At 36.7% G+C, this 17,081-nt stretch overlaps 1 protein-coding gene across 3 annotated transcripts in view; it reads left to right on the top strand.

The window, feature by feature from the left end:
- The window catches only part of gpatch2 (G patch domain containing 2), a 210,538-nt gene that overhangs the window by 26,989 nt on the left and 166,468 nt on the right, over positions 1 to 17,081 (top strand). Inside the window, exon 6 of one of the 3 annotated variants that reach the window (XM_052011433.1) lies at positions 5,961 to 6,155. The exons of the other annotated variants lie outside the window; for them this stretch is intronic. Within the exon in view, the coding sequence (XP_051867393.1) occupies positions 5,961 to 6,050 (90 nt within the window). The 3' untranslated portion in view covers positions 6,051 to 6,155. Of the gene's footprint in view, positions 1 to 5,960; positions 6,156 to 17,081 lie in introns of those variants that run through there. 3 annotated transcript variants of the gene reach the window in all.

Here is a 17,081-nt window from a genome sequence, read left to right as displayed (position 1 = left end):
CAGGAATGATATGACACTTTAAGCCTCACAGAATTAAAACAGAAAATTGTTCAACTGTATCACTAAATGGATTTGAGATTATGGGTATGAGTAGGGTATCTAGCGCCAAAGTCTTGTCACAGAATTAGATGTCAGAATTCTTCTTCAGTTTTAGATATATAGTTCACAGGCACTGGGTATGATTAATACATACAATCTAAATCATTGAAAGTTCCTCTGTTCTTTCCGTAAAATACAATAGAGCACAAATCACTTAAACCATGGGAGGATAACAATTGGAAAATAATGCATCTTCTCTACCAATGAATTGTCAGTTATATCTAATTTAACCAAAATCAATTCATCTTTCTTGCATTAGATGAAACTACTTGCAATAAATCTTCACCTAATGTTTGATCCATTTTTTTGATACATGTACAACGCTTTATTTTCAAGCTTGCAATCCTGCATTTTAAATCTATGGAAATACCTACTTTTTTTATTCTTCCATCAGAATCTATTGTTTCCTATGAGCCAGGAATTATATGGATTATAAATTTCCCTAGTTGATAATGCTTTTTGCTCTTTTTAAAAAAAATTATATCTATCCTTAACAATTGTTTTTTGCATTGATTTCTTTCTATTTTAACTTCAATTCACATGAATTCTTTTTGATTTGTAATATATTTTTCTTTGATCTGTTTCTTTCCCAGCCTGCTTTTTTTTCCTTCCACAGGATCTGTCTTGTTTTCTCTGGTCAGAGAGATTAACTGGATTATATATGCATTGCTCAAATGAGCAAGTCTATAGTGATTTGATGTGACTGTAGCAGTTAACAGTTATTAGCTGATTGATCAATACCTTGAGCTACACTCAAGTGAAGCAGCATTGGTGAAGAGAGAAGCAGAGCTAATGGGCTAAACTGCTACTTCACAATGCCCCCAAATAATGCCAGTTACTAATAAGGGTTCAACAATACTCTATTATTCTCTCTCAGTATCCAGAGTACCAAAGTGACATCAATGATAGTGCAACACCCAAAATTTATTTCTGGTGAGATTTTCCACAACATTGATGTTATTATTATGAAAGGAGCTGTTCATTTATACTAAAAACTGTTCTTTATTCTAACACTGAACACACAAACTGAATGTTATTTAAAGGGCCAGGCACATTTCTTCTGTGTTCATAGGCACAGTGCAGCACAGGTCTCTGCAAAACACATCTCAAGGAGAATTACTTAAACTGGAATTCCACTCACCACATCCTTGGGTAGTTTCAGCACATCTCCCTTCAAAAATCAGTGATCAAAATGTATGAGGTATTGCTGCAAGAGCAGAAATGGTTCTAAGATTAGATCAGAAATCAGTCAAAATAGGAGAAACATTTTGTTTGAGAGAGGGAATGAATGTCAATAACCTTCACCTTTTATAACGTCTTTAGAGTAACAGAACCATCCCAAGGAACTTCACAGATGCTTAAGGCATGGCTACCACTATTAGAATGATGTTCGTTGAGATTCTCAGTAATCCAGAATTGGAGGATTGTTATCTCAGAAATTTATGAGACTGGGTAAGTTTACAGTGATAGGAAACGTCAAGAATATGGAGGGATTTGAAATGAAGATGATACTTTTGAGGCTGTGTTTAACTGGAAACCAATGTAAGTCAGCAAGCAACTTTCAGACGCAGCTAACAGAGCTTTGAGTTGAGGTAATGGACGGAACGAGGTCTGTGGAAGGGTATGGATCAGTTGAGTCTTGAGGTAACCAAGGCTTGGATGAAGGTTCGTCAGCAGACATTGAGTTGGAATAGGACCAGAACTGAGCTATTTTATAGAGGTGTAAATAGGTAGTTTAGTGATGAAGAGACAAGTGGCTTTACTATACAACCAGGTCGCTTTTGTGGCATTGAGCTGGCAGATATTCTGGTTTACTTTCAATTAATTACCATGCAGAAGAATAGAGTTGGTGATTAGGAAATGAGTATGTAATTAGGAACAAAGAAAATATCTTCAGTCTTCACAAGAAGTTGAAGAAAATTTCTGCTTATGCAATATTTGAATATTGGGCACAGTTTCACAGTTTAGAGAGGGTCCCAAGATGAAGTCAAGTATCATCAGAAAATATAATTGACAAACCATGATCTTCGAATGAGATCACTGAGGAGCAGCGTGAGGATGAGAAGTATAAAGGAGTAAGAATAGATCCTTAGAAATCCAGAATTAAGTGCAGGAATGGGAAGAAAAATCATTGCTGGTTATTCTCTGGCTGTAATTCCATAAATAAGAATGGGACCAATCAAGAACATTACTATCTAGATAGAATGAAATGAAGAGTCATTGAAGGTGGTCCAGAAAAGTGAGAGAGAATGGTTTTATGTTTATCATGTTTCCTTTTCCTCTTTTTTATGTAATCTTTTGGTTTTGGTAGACCAGGGTGCCCTTTCATTCCTCTCAAAAGGCAGGGGAGCATTTGATAACTATTAAATGCTGATCTTTCTAAAGAGAAATTATTAAATATAAATATATTTAAATACTTTTCTAAGTATTTATTGCATTTAAACATTTAAAAAAAATAAATATTTATTTTAGTCACTTGCAACTGTTCTCCTTTGAGAACCCGAGCCCCCTTCAGATCTGAACCAGGGCAGCAGAAATTTGCTGCTTGCATGTTGCCAACAGTTAAACATGGAAACAACAAGAATCGAAGATCTGCCAACATTTCCACAGAAAGTGTGAGCCATTGCAATCACTCAAAATGCTGGAGGAATTCAGCGGGTCAGGCAGCGTCTATGGAGGGATATGAGGGACTTAGTGTGTTGCTCCAGATTTCTAGCATCTGCAGTCTCTCTTTTGTCTCCATTGCAATCACTGTTGCCTGAGCGCACCCCTGAATGAAACATGGCTGACCTGGTGCTGCTTCCTCAATAGTTGGAAACTGAATATGAAACTTGTTTGGTCCACATTTCAAAAAATTCCTTAGCATTTACACTGTTATTCTTCCAGCCTATATTAGAGTAATTGAAATTCCCTATTATCACCACATTATAGTGAGCCAAGACTGAACTAAGGAAAAAGTAGTATTAGCAAAAATAAAATTGAATTGCTTTGTTATTATGCTATAATAAACTAATAGAGTTTTGTTGGTGTGGAAGCAGGTCCTTCCTCCTACCAAGTCCATGCCACCATCAAGTACCCCACTAATTCCATATTTATTTTCCCCACATTCCCATCAACTCTTCCCCCGTCGCCTCCAAATTATACACACACCTACAGACTAGGAGCAATTTACAGAGGCCAAGTAATCTACCACCCCACATGTCTTTGGGATGTGGGAGGAAAATGGAGCACCTAGAAGAAATCCACACATTGTCACAGGCAAAACCTGTGTACTCCAATCAATTTGCACTGGGGTTTAGGATTGATCCAGGTCGCTGGTGCTACTAGCTTTGTCACCATGCTGTCCTTGACCCATTGAGTACTTCCAATATTTTCTGTTTTTTGTTTATTTTCCTTGGATGCTGGTCTTGAGAATTGAATGAGGATGGGATTTGAGGCAAAGCTACAAATTTGGTAGCACATTAGAAAAGTAAAAAAAATAATCTGAATATTTTAGGACACTGTCAGCTTCTGAAGTTGCCAAAACTTAATGTGCACTGCAAGCCCAATTTTCAAAGCAGCAGGAAATTCACAATTCAGAAGGATTATTGCATATCTGTACTCTGACTAAAAACTGCAGTTGCTAGTTCATTTGTTTATCACTTAAATCCCTGTTTGTTTTAGGATATCCACTCTTTCCCTGGAGCTTTGAGTTTTCATCTTGCTTTAATTTAAAAAAAAATAAAGTTTTGAGTTTTACTATTAGAACTAATTGCAGCTAGTGATGTTTTAGAAGTAATTTAGAACAAGGAAGCTTTCTAGTAAAATAGTTATTATTTCAATGATACACAGACCTTGTAAATTCCAAGACAGTTACTTTCATTAGCTGATGTTTTTGCAAGTAAATTCCAAATATAATTTACCTTTCTTGAGTTATTCATAATTTCTTTTTTTAATGCCTTGGAATACTGCTTCTAAGTTGTAATAGGCAGGTGCGTAAATAGAAGATTAAAGCCACAAATGGAATGCATGAATATTATGTAAAAGCTATAAAAACCACATTAGAAAGAGTACAAATTGGATATTTCACTCCTAAACATGAAACTTGTTTTGCAATGAAACTAAATGGTTTTCTTTGCGTATTTTAAAATGAAATCTGAAGATATTTTGATGTTTAATCTTGTATCACTGCTCCCAATAAAAGAGCTGACTTGTATAACACTTTGGTAGCCTTATTTGAGACTCTGGAAGTGTAATCATGTTTAACTCTGTTTATATCTGTTCAGCAAGATGCAAAAATGTGTGATTTTTATTGCAAACGATTGAATAGACATGTCTGCTAAATTTATCCTACCCTAAGGGATAGCCTGACATCATGAATTTGTCGATGTCTTGTAAACAAATGTATGGTAGTGCTTTTCTGTTGAGAATAGACACGTTGCACTGAAATGAAGTTGTAGAAAAGAGTTATAGCAGTTTTCTAGCATGTGGTAAATGGAGAAGTGATATATTGCCTATAAGTAAATTATTGAGTCAATAGCTACTGTGATATCAAAATGATTTATTTTAGGAGTTAAAAAGCCATTTGTTTGGATTGATTAGTATTCATTAATTATGCTAATTATACAGTGAGAAAACAGATGTTTTATAGAGCTAAAACCAAGAATCTATTACTGGTCCTATTTGTTTAACTAAAAATAGTAACATTTTATATTATTGTATGCCAATATTATAAAATAGTTGAAATTTCAAATACGGTTGTGGTTTGGACAGTATGATAATTTGAATCCATTGATTATTTCCAAACCTTAAATGCGAAGGGTGCTCATTGGCAAGCTATCTAGCTGCATTGCTGAGGATCAGTTTGATAAATGAGAAACCTTATTTCACATCTGGGCTCATAACACATATATGCATAATACGCTTATTTCAGTAGAAATGGATTCAGTTCTGAAACGTCTTTATTTTATCTTGGTTTTCTATTATGGAATGTCTGTGATTAAGATTATCTAAAGCCACAGCAAATAATCACTAAAGATGGGCATGTGCTAATGTTCTGTTATTAGTATTAATGGAAATGACACATAAACCTTTTCTGAAATCCTGATGTGTTTGGGGAGGATATTTTTAAACACCTGCAACTTGAGTACAAAATCTGATTTATTTAATAAGCCACAGATACCTGAGGCTCTGGTAGATTTTGAGCATGTGACAGATTTCCTAATTATTAAATTATGCAGTGTAGTAAAATCAAAAATAGAGAGATTTAATATATTGAGAGAAAATGTATGTTTTCTACCTTCTACATCTGCAAAATTGTGTTCAAATTTATATACCATCTATTTTTCTCTGTCAGTATCCAATTTGATTGTAATATGTGAATTAGGAATGGGACAATACATTGATGCTTCAATTTGTTGTACTATGGTTTGGGATGGCAAATTAAGCCAGTAGTTTCACATAAAGAAGGCTTAAAATTAGAAGTCGAATTGCATAGTTGCTTTTAAAAATATTTTGATTCTTGAATCAAATTTGACAATTGTGAACTGCCAAAGTCAGGAAATATTTATTTAGTTTTGGTTAATTTATCAAACCAATATTTTATTATGTGTTATTCTAGATCTCTCGTGCCAAACTGATGTTACATTAGCTGCTGTGGTTACTTTTGTATCAGCTTGGCTACTTCTGAGTAAGTTCAGGACATTGTAATATGCTACTAAAGTAAGAGAAACATTACAATGGTCAGTGTAATTTGTTTAGAGGTGGGGAGAAGAGGAGAAGGGAGGATGCTTGTGGTGGCTGGTATAGTGTTGTTTGTAGCAAAACAGAATTGAGCTATGTCTTTATCTTTCTTTTTCTCATCTTGCATTTAATTGCTTAAGGAAAGATCAAATGTTGGAATCAGCAGTTTAAGGTCCAGATGCATCATTATCCTCCCCCTTAGAGCAACTTGTACTGTATTTTCCAACTGAAGAGTCAGGAAAGAAATCCAACTGATGGGCACACATTGAATGCCCTGCACCAGCAAACTCTGGACCACCGATGTACAATTGATTTCTATAATTACGTGTCTTCAACTGAATAAGCACAAAAACTAAATGTACCATCGTGCTCTTTAGTTAAAAAACCACTTTTTTTTAGTTGTTGTTTCTTTTCACTTCTTTAAATTTGAATTAAAACAATGTTCACCATACAATTAGAGTTGTCAGTATACATGCATGTGAAGCTATAGTTGATGTTCAAAATATTGAAATACAGTGCTATAAGCTCTGTGCTTATAATATTTTATGTTAACTGTAGAAAAACAGTTGTTGCCTGAAAATAAAATGCTTACACACTTAACAAAAGTACTTGAAGTATACATAAAAAGGAATAGTAATGTATGATATACAATTATTTATCATTATGATTTTTTTATGTGTCATAATGCTCACAGTAGAATTATAATTAAGAACAAGTAGTGGTATGGTATGTGGTTGGAACCAGTTCGTGTCTACACAGCATTGTAGTTTGCCTTGAAAATGAGTATCCACATTTAATAGTAATTTTATGTAATACAAATTAAATGCAAAATAACACACAGGAGACAGTTCACCGTCCAATGCTCAGATGTGAACAGAAGTCATTTATGAATTACTTGGGCAGATAACTTTGTGGGATGCAAACTCTTTCCTATTTCTCTTGATCATATGCATTTAATTCAGCACAATTTAACATAGGGTTTCCAGCAAATGATAATTTAGTAAAACCAAAGAGGTTAAACTATATTTCATAACTTTAGTATCTTATTTACAGCAGCAAACACCAGTTGCAGTAAACTGTATGTACAGACAAGCATATTATTTATGAAGCATCAAAATTATGTAATTATGGCACAGTTGTTATTAAACAGTAGGGAAAGAAAGAAAGGATGTTAATCTGAGTATTGCAGAGTTATTTATGTTGCTGAACCTTACAAAATTGGTACTGGAGTATAAACCAAAACATCGTTAAATCAAACTAATTAACAAGACACCATCAGCCTTTTCCATCAGTTCACCACCTTCTGATAGCACCCTCTCTGCGACTTAGCACCTCATCACTATGCAGAGACAGCTGTGTGTGAGTTTGATCAGAAGTCAAGGGCAACTTGCAGGAATAAGTACACCTTTAATGTCCAATCCTCTCTTTTAATTTGAAAATTTCCAAATATTTCTATTTAATTCCATATTACTCGCAAAGAAGATTACTTGTCATGATGTTGTGCAGGTGGTAAAGGTATCTTGTGGGTCTGCTTATTCAAGAAGAAGTGAAAGCACAATTAACCAACCTTCTGCACCATGCAGCCATAATACTTTGAATCATGACAGCAAGATCTTTCAAACCCATAGTGAAAACATAGATATATCTCTCAGCCTTCAGGTTGTTCACTGGTTTATTTGTAGATTTACCATACACTTTTGTCACAGCAAATACCTTTTATTCTAACTGTTCACAAGGAAAAATAAATCAAACGCTATTCAGACTTAGAAATATCCAAATACACATTAGAACTATAATCAGAAAATGCTGGAAGTATTCAGTTGGAAGCATCAGAGGAGTAATAAACAGAATTAGCATCTCAGGTCGATGACCTTGCTTCAGAAGGGTGATGAAAAGTCATTAACCTGAAACTTTAACTCTTTTTCTCCCTCTGCAGATGCTGCCTGACCTGTGAAGTATTTCTAGCTTTCAGTTATTATTTCATTTTCCAGTATCTCCATTTTTTGCTTTTCTATTAGACCAGATGATTACAAATAGGTGTTTGAGTAGTAATCTGCAGTTCTCCTTGACCTCTTCAACAGAAACACATTTTCATCTAATGTTTTCAGCTGTACATATGATTTTGCTACATTATGTGAATTTGGAAAAAGGGAAAAATATACATCCACATTCTAAACAATTTTGTAAATAGAATTTGAAGGTCCATAATAAATATAACTAAAACTAAGCCATTTAATACCCATTAACCTTTGAGAGCTTTCTGTTTATGTTTATTATAGGACACAGAGCAGACTACGTTTTTAAGGTTTCCTTCAGGAAGGCTATTTACTCGGACTGTAGCTGGTAGATTTTGTGACTTTGAGAAGAGTCACCAAGCCTTTAAAATATGTTTCGAAAAACTATTGAGCTAACCACAATGTAAACACAGTGTGCAAAATGCATGTTTAAAAATAATTTAAATTTATATCATTTTTTTGTTAATTTTGATCTTCTGAAACACGACAGCCAATGAAGTGTATTCATTGTAGTATCGAGATGCACCAAGTCATCCTTGATCCTGAGGGACTGACTAAGAAGGACATAGTGAGGCATGACATCCAACCTCTGCATGATGAGATTTCATAATCAGGTTTTTTAAAATCAAGGCAGTTTATCTATTTTGAGAACGTAAGTTAGGAGAAAAATGTTGTTCAGAATAACTCCTTTGTTCTTTGAAAAGCATCTTGAAATCAACTTCCAGCTGAGGTTATTTGTTTAGATTCCCAAGTGCTTCTTTCTAATGAGCAAATAGGTGCTTATAAATGATTTTTTTTCAGGTCTACTTTTACTGTTGAACCTAAATACTTTTAAGATGTAGTTTTTCTGTAAGATAGGAAAACTGTAGTAAGCCTACAGTGCAATTGACTAGTACATTTTTCTTGAATTGCAGAAGAGTGTTTTACAAATCTAACATTAAGGATGGTTTAAGGTTAAGTTTTAATGACCAAAATATTGATTTCTCAAGTTTTTCCATCATTTTTAAAATCTGATTTGTCAGTCATGTCGTTCACAACTTATGGTGTTTTCATTAATGTGTCATAAATCCCAATGTGATGAAACCAGTTTGAAAAACTTAATTACTCTGTCTTATATGGTATGTATGGGAGATTGGTTGCATATTTTAGTACTGGGACTAGACTGTGGTTGCTATGTTGGGTCAATCGCTTGGACCGGGTGTTGAAATGTTAATTGAAAAATAGTCACATACTCCCTAATGACTAGTTTTAAGGTTTCTTAAGTGCGTAGTTAAGATATTTTGAGTACATTCATATTCTGTCTACTTATTCTTTCATTTCTTTATGGAACTGTTATTGTGCCTTTCTGCCAAGAAAATATTTCAGTCTTAAGAATGTAGTGAGAAGTTAAATATGTATAATAGGTTTTAGCATATAAATATATGATTAAAGAAATAATTTTTTGAGCATGCTGTATTGCTCCTTAACAAATGTTTGTCAGAATATATATGCTGTAAGTTTTAATGCACTGTTTTACTGCTTGTATCGGTTCATCATCTACAACAGATCATTTACTTAAAATAAACTGGACAAATCTGACATTTCTATTATACTTTTGTTTAATAACATTTTACTGAAATATATTAAACTTTTAGCTAAACATCCCTGTTTGATCATCCTGTTTGATTATTTTAACATTTCTTTTAGAACCTCCATCGAAATAAGAATCTGGATTTAGCTAGTGAAATGTCCACTTGGTAGAAAAAGACAAAAGATGTTGGAATCTGGAATGGAAAAAAAAAAGTGCTAGAAGAACTCAGCAGGTCAAGCAGCATCTTTGGAGGCAAAAGGTGCAAGTCAACATTTCAGGTCAAGATCCTTGCATCAGAACTGCGAGGGAAGAGGAAAGATTACCAGTATATAGCAGTACGAGGGAGGGGTGGGACAAACATTGCTAGGTGATAGGTAGAACCAGATGGGGAGAGGATGAACACTCATACCACTGATTGTAAGCTACCCATAGAATATGAGATGTTGTTCTTCCAGTTTGCATTCATACCCTCCCCATCTGGATCCACCTATCACCTAACAGCCTCTGCCCCACCCCTCTCTCCATACTGCTATATCCTGGCTATCATTCCTCTTCTCTACCACTCCACAGATGCTGCTTGACCTGCTGAGTTGTTCCAGCATTATGTTTTTGGTCCACTTGCCACAGGTCCTATTGCAGCAGGGCAAAGAAATGTCCAGCAAGCTGGCTGAGCAAAGATCCCTCTCCCTTTGAAAGTTCAGCTTTCATTAAAGGGCTCATTGCTTGACAGTACATTGAGTCCTTTTGCACTGGCCTGACCTCCATTTCTCCTTCAGACTCTTCAGATAACCTCAGAACACTAACTTACCATTGTCTTCATGCCCAACGTTAGACAGAGAATAAGTTTCCCTCATTCATAATTCTCCAAACCCATTCTTGTAGGCCTGCAGTTTCCTTCACAATGAGAATACAGCAGACGAGAGATGCGAGGCTAATGCTAATGTTTATGGCACATTTTCTTGAACTGCACTGCAGTACTAGCTTCATAGCATGTTTTTACCATGATGTCCTCTGAGAATAGCACCCACGTGGCTTGGACTTTGGTGTAGGACCAAGGAGTTGCTTTTATTTTCAAGTTAATATTTGATTTGTTTAATTCAGTTTTATGGTTAAATTGTTTTAACATAGCTGTTTTAAACACCAGTGCTTTAAATGGTAAGCAAGTAGCCTTCAGTCTCCCAGGTAACCAGCTAGAATTGGTTAATTGAAGTCAGGTGAAATAAAGGTACCATTGCTTGGGAAACTAAATATGTGAGCCGATCTACAAGCACAGAACCTCTACCTGCAGCATTCAGAGTGTGGACTTTGATGAGGTTGCTGTATGTGGGAGCTGATAGAAGCCATTGGCATCCATGGAAACCCCATCTGCTGTAATTGTCTGCAGCTTGAAGAACTTCATCTCAGAGTTGATGAGCTGGAGTCTGAGGTTTGTAGACAGTGATGCATCTGGGAAAGGAGAAGTAGCTGATTATTTTAATCTAGGAGATATAACATCCCTAGGTTAAGTACAGGGGAATTAGTCAATCGAGAGGAAGAGCAGGATATGAGTATGGTTGAGGTACATTAAGGGAACAAGAAGGTAACGTTGCAGGAACTTCAGCCAGTCCAACAAATGTGAGGTTCTTGCAGCCTGTGTGGATAATAGCAGAGACTACAGAATGTTTTAACAAACCGATCACAGCACAATGGGATACAAGGGACCATTTGCAGAAAATGGAATGGATATAAAGGAAAAGCAATTAGTGCAGGGTAGTTAAAATAAGTAGTGATAACTGGAGTCTGATGGTGTGTATATTTTCAATTAGAGACAGCAGAAAAAATTGATAAAAAAGACAAAACTTAAGGCAGTTTATTTAAATGCGTATGAGCATTGGTGAATTAATGGCACAAATGGAAAAAGAGTATAATCTAATAGCTATTATAGAAGTGTGGTTTGTGAAGAAAAATGACTAAGGTTGGAAATAAAAAAAAAATTCCAAGATATTTTTAGCAGAGAGAGACAAAAAGGAAAAGCAGGCAGGTAACCCAGATTTTGAAGATGGGATAAAGGCTGTTCTTGTAAGACTGTGTTAATAACTCAAAAAATTAAGAAGTAGAATCGGTTTGGCCACAGGCCCCCAAACAATGATAGTAAATCAGGAAGTTAAAGGTAACAAGGGTAATGCTTGTTAAGCTTACCATAAACCTTTATGTTACCCTAAATAAGCATTGCCCTTGTTATGCTTGTTACCCTTGTTATGAGGACTTAAGTGCAGGTAACAAAAAGAACAGTAATAGTATGGAGGATAAATTTGTGGTGTGTATAAAATTTGGCTCTCTAGCTCAATATTTTGAGAAGCTACTGAGAGAACAAGCTATTTGAGGTCTGGTATTAGAGCCATAGTACACCACAGAGACAGGCACTTCGGCCCACTGTGTCCTTAACGGCCATTGCACTTAACGATACTAAACTCATTTACCTACATTTGGTCTAGCTTTTTATTCCTTGGTGATTCAAGTGCTCGACTAAATGCTTATTAAATGTTTAGAGAGTTTCTCCCTCCACCACCACCTCAGGCAACGTGTTCCAGATTCCAACCACTCTCTGTGGATCCCCCTCTGATCCCCTCTAAACCTCCTATCTCTCACCTTTATACCTATCCCCTATTGTTAAATGAGAAAAGGTAATTGATAACTAGTATTTGCTGAGCCTTAAGGAAACAGTGATCATAATATGATAAGAGTTATAAGAGATATAAAAGGCTGTAGGTAGGAAAGTTGTGTGTTTTTTTGTTAAAAGATTGGTTTATTTGTAATTTTGTAAGGCTTTGTGGTGCAGTGTGCAGATAAATTGGCCTAGAAAATCAATGGCATAGTGCCCAATTTTCAGGTGCAGAACAGGAACTTGACCTTCTATAATAAGATGGGACATATACTACCCACTATGTTGGTCAGACTTCAAGGTAGGTATCCGTGATGTACATGAGAATGATTAAAATTGCTATTTAAAATCTAATGCCCATTGTAGGACCCTTTTGTGATCTTGAAAGCTCCAGCATCTGATTCATCAATACTTGTACAGTTAATTGCAATGCTGACTGATAGGAAAGACCTTTTAAAGGTTAATTCTTGTTGAAATGCAGCCTTGAATAAATGTCCGGATTAGTGATTGCTGCACAAAAAGGGGGCATCCCTGGCCACATTTTGGGAGCAAGAGTGCATCAGAAAGAATAGAATTGTGAGTAGAGGAAAGTGTAGCAATGACTGCAAATATCAATGTCATTGGCTCAGTGAGCTCTCAGAGCAGCTCATTGGAGAGTGCTTTGTCTGAATCATCACCTTAATCATTAACATACCAACAGTTTCACAGTGCTTTATGATAGTTATCACTTCCATTCAGTCGCCTTCCCATAGCGCACACAGAATATTGACTTCTGTCATCATTTCGCTGCATAGAGTTTGGAACAATTTTAGTATAGATCAAATAATTGAATTCTATCTCTATTATTCTTATTAAGGTAAATAATTATGAATCTTCCTCGAGCAAGCTCCTAGTAACTTTTCTTCTGTGCATATTTACCTTTTCCAGAGCTTTCAATATCTCCCCAGTGGTTAGAGCTTTGAAAAGAGACTGAACTTGGCATCAAAGTTCTGTTCATGAAGCTGATTACGTGTCCTAAAATGGAAAATATTAGATTATTGACTTTGATTAGGACAGCAAAAAAAAACAGTAAACATTGGTGTGTTGGTTCATTGGTGTGAATGTATACATAGCGATAAAATGAGCTTTTATGCAAGAGGGTTAACGTAAAAAGACAAGCAAGTCTTACTGCAATAGTACAGAGCTATGGCAAAAACTCATTTGGAGTACTGTGTGCAGATTTTTTTCTTGAGCCTTACCAGACGATGCACTTAGAGTCAGTAATTTGTAGATTCACTAGATTGATTCCTTGTATGCCGTTGTCTAGGTGTTTTGGAGCACCTAGACAACAGCAAAACGTACATCAGGCTGCTGTTTATCGATTACAGCTCAGCATACAACATCATCATCCCCTTAGTACTAATCAACAAGCTTTAAAACCTGGGCCTCTGTGCCTCCCTCTGCAACTGGATCCTTGACTTCCTTATCAGGAGACCACAGTCAGTTCAGATCAGTAGTAACATCTCCTCCTCGCTGACGATCAATACGGGCGCACCTCAAGGATGTGTGCATAGCCCACTACTCTACTCTATCTACACTTATGACTGTGTGGTTAGGCACAGCTCAAACACCATCTATAGATTCGGTGATGACCACTGTTGTTGGCAGAATCTCAGATGGCGATGAGGAGGCATACAGGAGTGAGATAGATCGGCTGGTTGAGTGGTGTTGCAACAACAACCTCATACTCAACGTCAACAAGACCAAGGAATTGACTGCCAATCAGTAATAACTTCTCCTTCTCGCTGACAATCAACACAGGTGCACCTCAAGGATGTATGTGTAACCCACTGCTCTGCTCTCTACAATCACGACTGTGTGGCTAGGCACGGTTCGAACACCATCTATAAATTCGTTGAAGACAGCACTGTTGTTGGCAGAATCTCAGATGGCGATGACGAGGTGCACAGGAGTACATTGGTTGAGTGGTGTTGCAACAACAACCTCGTACTTAGCGTCAGCAAGACCAAAGAATTGATTGTGTACTTCAGGAAGGGGAAGTCAGGAGAACACACACCAGTCCTCATTGAGGCCTCAGCAGCGGAAAGGATGAGCAGCTTCAGGTTCCTGGGCGTCAGCATCTCAAAGGATCTATCTTGGGCCCAATACATTGATGCAATCACAAAGAAGGCACGCCAGTGGCTTTACTTCGTTAGGAGTTTGAGGAGGTTTGGTATGTCACCAAAGACTTGCAAATTTCCACAGATGTATGGTGGAGAGCATCCTGACTGGATGCATCACCGCCTGGTATGGAGTCTCCAATGCGTATGATCGAAAGAGGCTGAAGAGGGTTAGAGGCTCAGCCAGCTCCATCACAGGCACAACCCTCCCCACCATTGATGATATCTTCAAGAGTCAATGCCTCAAGAAGGTGGCATCCATCATTCAGGACCCTCACCCACTGGGGCATGCCCACTTTGCATTACTACCATTGGGGAGGAGGTACAGGAGCCTGAAGACCCACACTCAACGTTTTAGGAACAGCTTCTTCCCCTCTGCCTTCAGATTTCTGAATGGTCCATGAACACTACCTCGTTATTCCTCTTTTGCACTATTTATTTATTTTTGTAACTTTTAGTAATTTTTATGTTTTACACTGCACTGCTGCTACAAAACAACAAATTTCACGGCATATATCAGTGATAATAAATCTGATTATGAAGGGTTTTCCTCATGAAGCAGGATTGAGGAAGGTTCATCCACATTTGACTAGAGTTCAGAAGAATGGGATAAAAAGTCATTAAAACTAACAAGATTTTGAGAGGGTTTGATGTAGTGGGTACCAAGAAGCTGGAGAGTCTAGATCCAAGAGTGGATCAATGATTTTAGGACAGAGATAAGGAAATATTTTTCTTGGGCAGAGGATTGTAAACCTCATGTCTATGGATGTTCAGTCCTCGAATATGTTTGAGGTTGAGATCAATGGGATTATAAGGTCTGGTGAAGATCTGAGGCAGTTCGTGCAGAGGAAGAGATTGAAAGAGGGACTTGGAGCATAATGCATTGAAATCACTGATGATAAGACGTCACTCAGTATCGAGGGCGAGGGAGGAAAGCAGTGACGAAAATTTTTATGTTCGCTAGATGGGTGGTGGGCAATGAGATCTTAACTGAGAGGCAGTTGCAGTGGAACATCGTAATGTGCTCAAGAGAAAATTCATTAGAGTAGATTGACAGATTGAGCTGGTGATGGGCGCTGCACTGCCACCTTGATGACCTAGCCTGGATTATGGTAGAAGTGTTCTACCATACAAAGCTTCATTTAGAGGAAAGGTTTCAACAAGGATGTGACACTTGAGCAATCCATCATAAGCTTGTGAATGAAAATGCTCACGAATGGATGTCCTGGCGACTTGAGAAGAGAGGTGGTAATAGCTGTCATACTAGTACTCTCCACAGGGATTGGGTGAGGTCAGTTAGACAAAAAGGAGTTTGACAGGAGTATTCCATAGCAGGTTGACTACTATAGAGATTGGCAAAGAATTGAATAGGCCAATGAGTTTGTTGCATATAAAGAAACAATGAGAGAGTCTCAATGGGCTTTTGGGGGGTGTGAATTGAGGGAGGGGGAATCTGCATTTTAAATAATTTAATGAAAGTGAAGGGTGAGTGTAACATGAGATAGGAAATGAAAACAAAGAAAGAAATATCTGGCAAAAAATCTTTGCAGATGAACATGCAGATAGGAGAAAGAATCGAAAAAGTACTTGTATAAGGAAGTCATGTGCAACATATTTTTTCTCAGCCATTCCTCTGCACTACCTTGCCTGTGATGTCTAGAATGTTTTCTCTGATTGGAAAGAGGGTGTGCAGGCATACATGGCCTTTTTCACTAATAGCCTGCTGTCTGGAATTAGAATCGTACATGGGAGAAAGCTTTTGAATTTCTTGAATCTCTTCCATTTCTTGTTCAATTCACCTTTCTCCCTCAATTAAACGTTGATAATTTGATTGACCCAATCACATTTCTTCAAGGATCCTCCACTTCTGTAATTTAATTGACTGCCCATGGTTAAGTGTCGCTTCCTTTTTATAATGAGGAAGTGAGGTCACCTGGTGATCCACAGCTATCCAAAAGCTTTTATTGTTCACACTGAAAACTACTATAATCTATGTTGCACTGACAGATGTCACTCAGTATAGATTCTTGGTCAACCGTCTTTCCCTTTTTCAATTCTTGCCTTTCCCTCAATCCTAATGGAAGCGGCATTATTTTTGACATCAACGTCAGGTGAACTTCAGAATAATGCAGCATATGGAGTAGCCCTGACAGGCTGAGGATTGATGCCAGACACACGTTAACCAGAGTTATACAGATGCGGATAGGCTTGAGAATAGATGAAAGCAGACAAAAAAGTAGAAAAAAATTGAGGAAGCATTATTGATTTTATAACTTCACATTTACATTTGCATTTACATCCAAGGATGAGGAAAAAAAGTAATCTAGTCATGTTGACATTCAGAAGTTATATATGTTCCATTGGATTAAAATCTGTCATTGGTTTGAAAGGAAGAAAATTTTATGAAAGAAATGTTGCTGTTCACTTTTTTTTGAATGTTTACAGTTTTTGTACTCTTCATTATAGAGTAGATGATGTATAGATTTGAAATGTAGTTAGGATATTTAGAATAAACAAAGGCCTGTATTTTGTGATTCTGCTAATGGCAAATCTAATAGCATTCACTGTCATAAGTGTTCACAGCAACTTCTATAATACTCATACTTAATTGCAGAAATCCAGTAGTGTTGCCACTGATTCCCTAATCCTCCACAGGTTTTGTTGTTTTACAGTTTTCTTCAACATAATTCCCAGAAATGCAGTGAATTGTGGATAATTCAGGTATTTACAAATTAATCTGCTCTAAAATAGCATGAACAAAAATTAGACTTTCTCATGAAGAGTTTTTAATTGCATACTGGAGTTTACTACTCACTAAACTCTGGTCCTTAAAATTATTTTAAAAAATAAGTACATCTTTCATAATTCAAAGATTT

This window comes from Pristis pectinata, chromosome 3, assembly GCF_009764475.1.
Source record: "Pristis pectinata isolate sPriPec2 chromosome 3, sPriPec2.1.pri, whole genome shotgun sequence".
Lineage (NCBI taxonomy): Eukaryota > Metazoa > Chordata > Chondrichthyes > Rhinopristiformes > Pristidae > Pristis > Pristis pectinata.
This window is presented reverse-complemented; position numbering and strand designations above follow the sequence as displayed.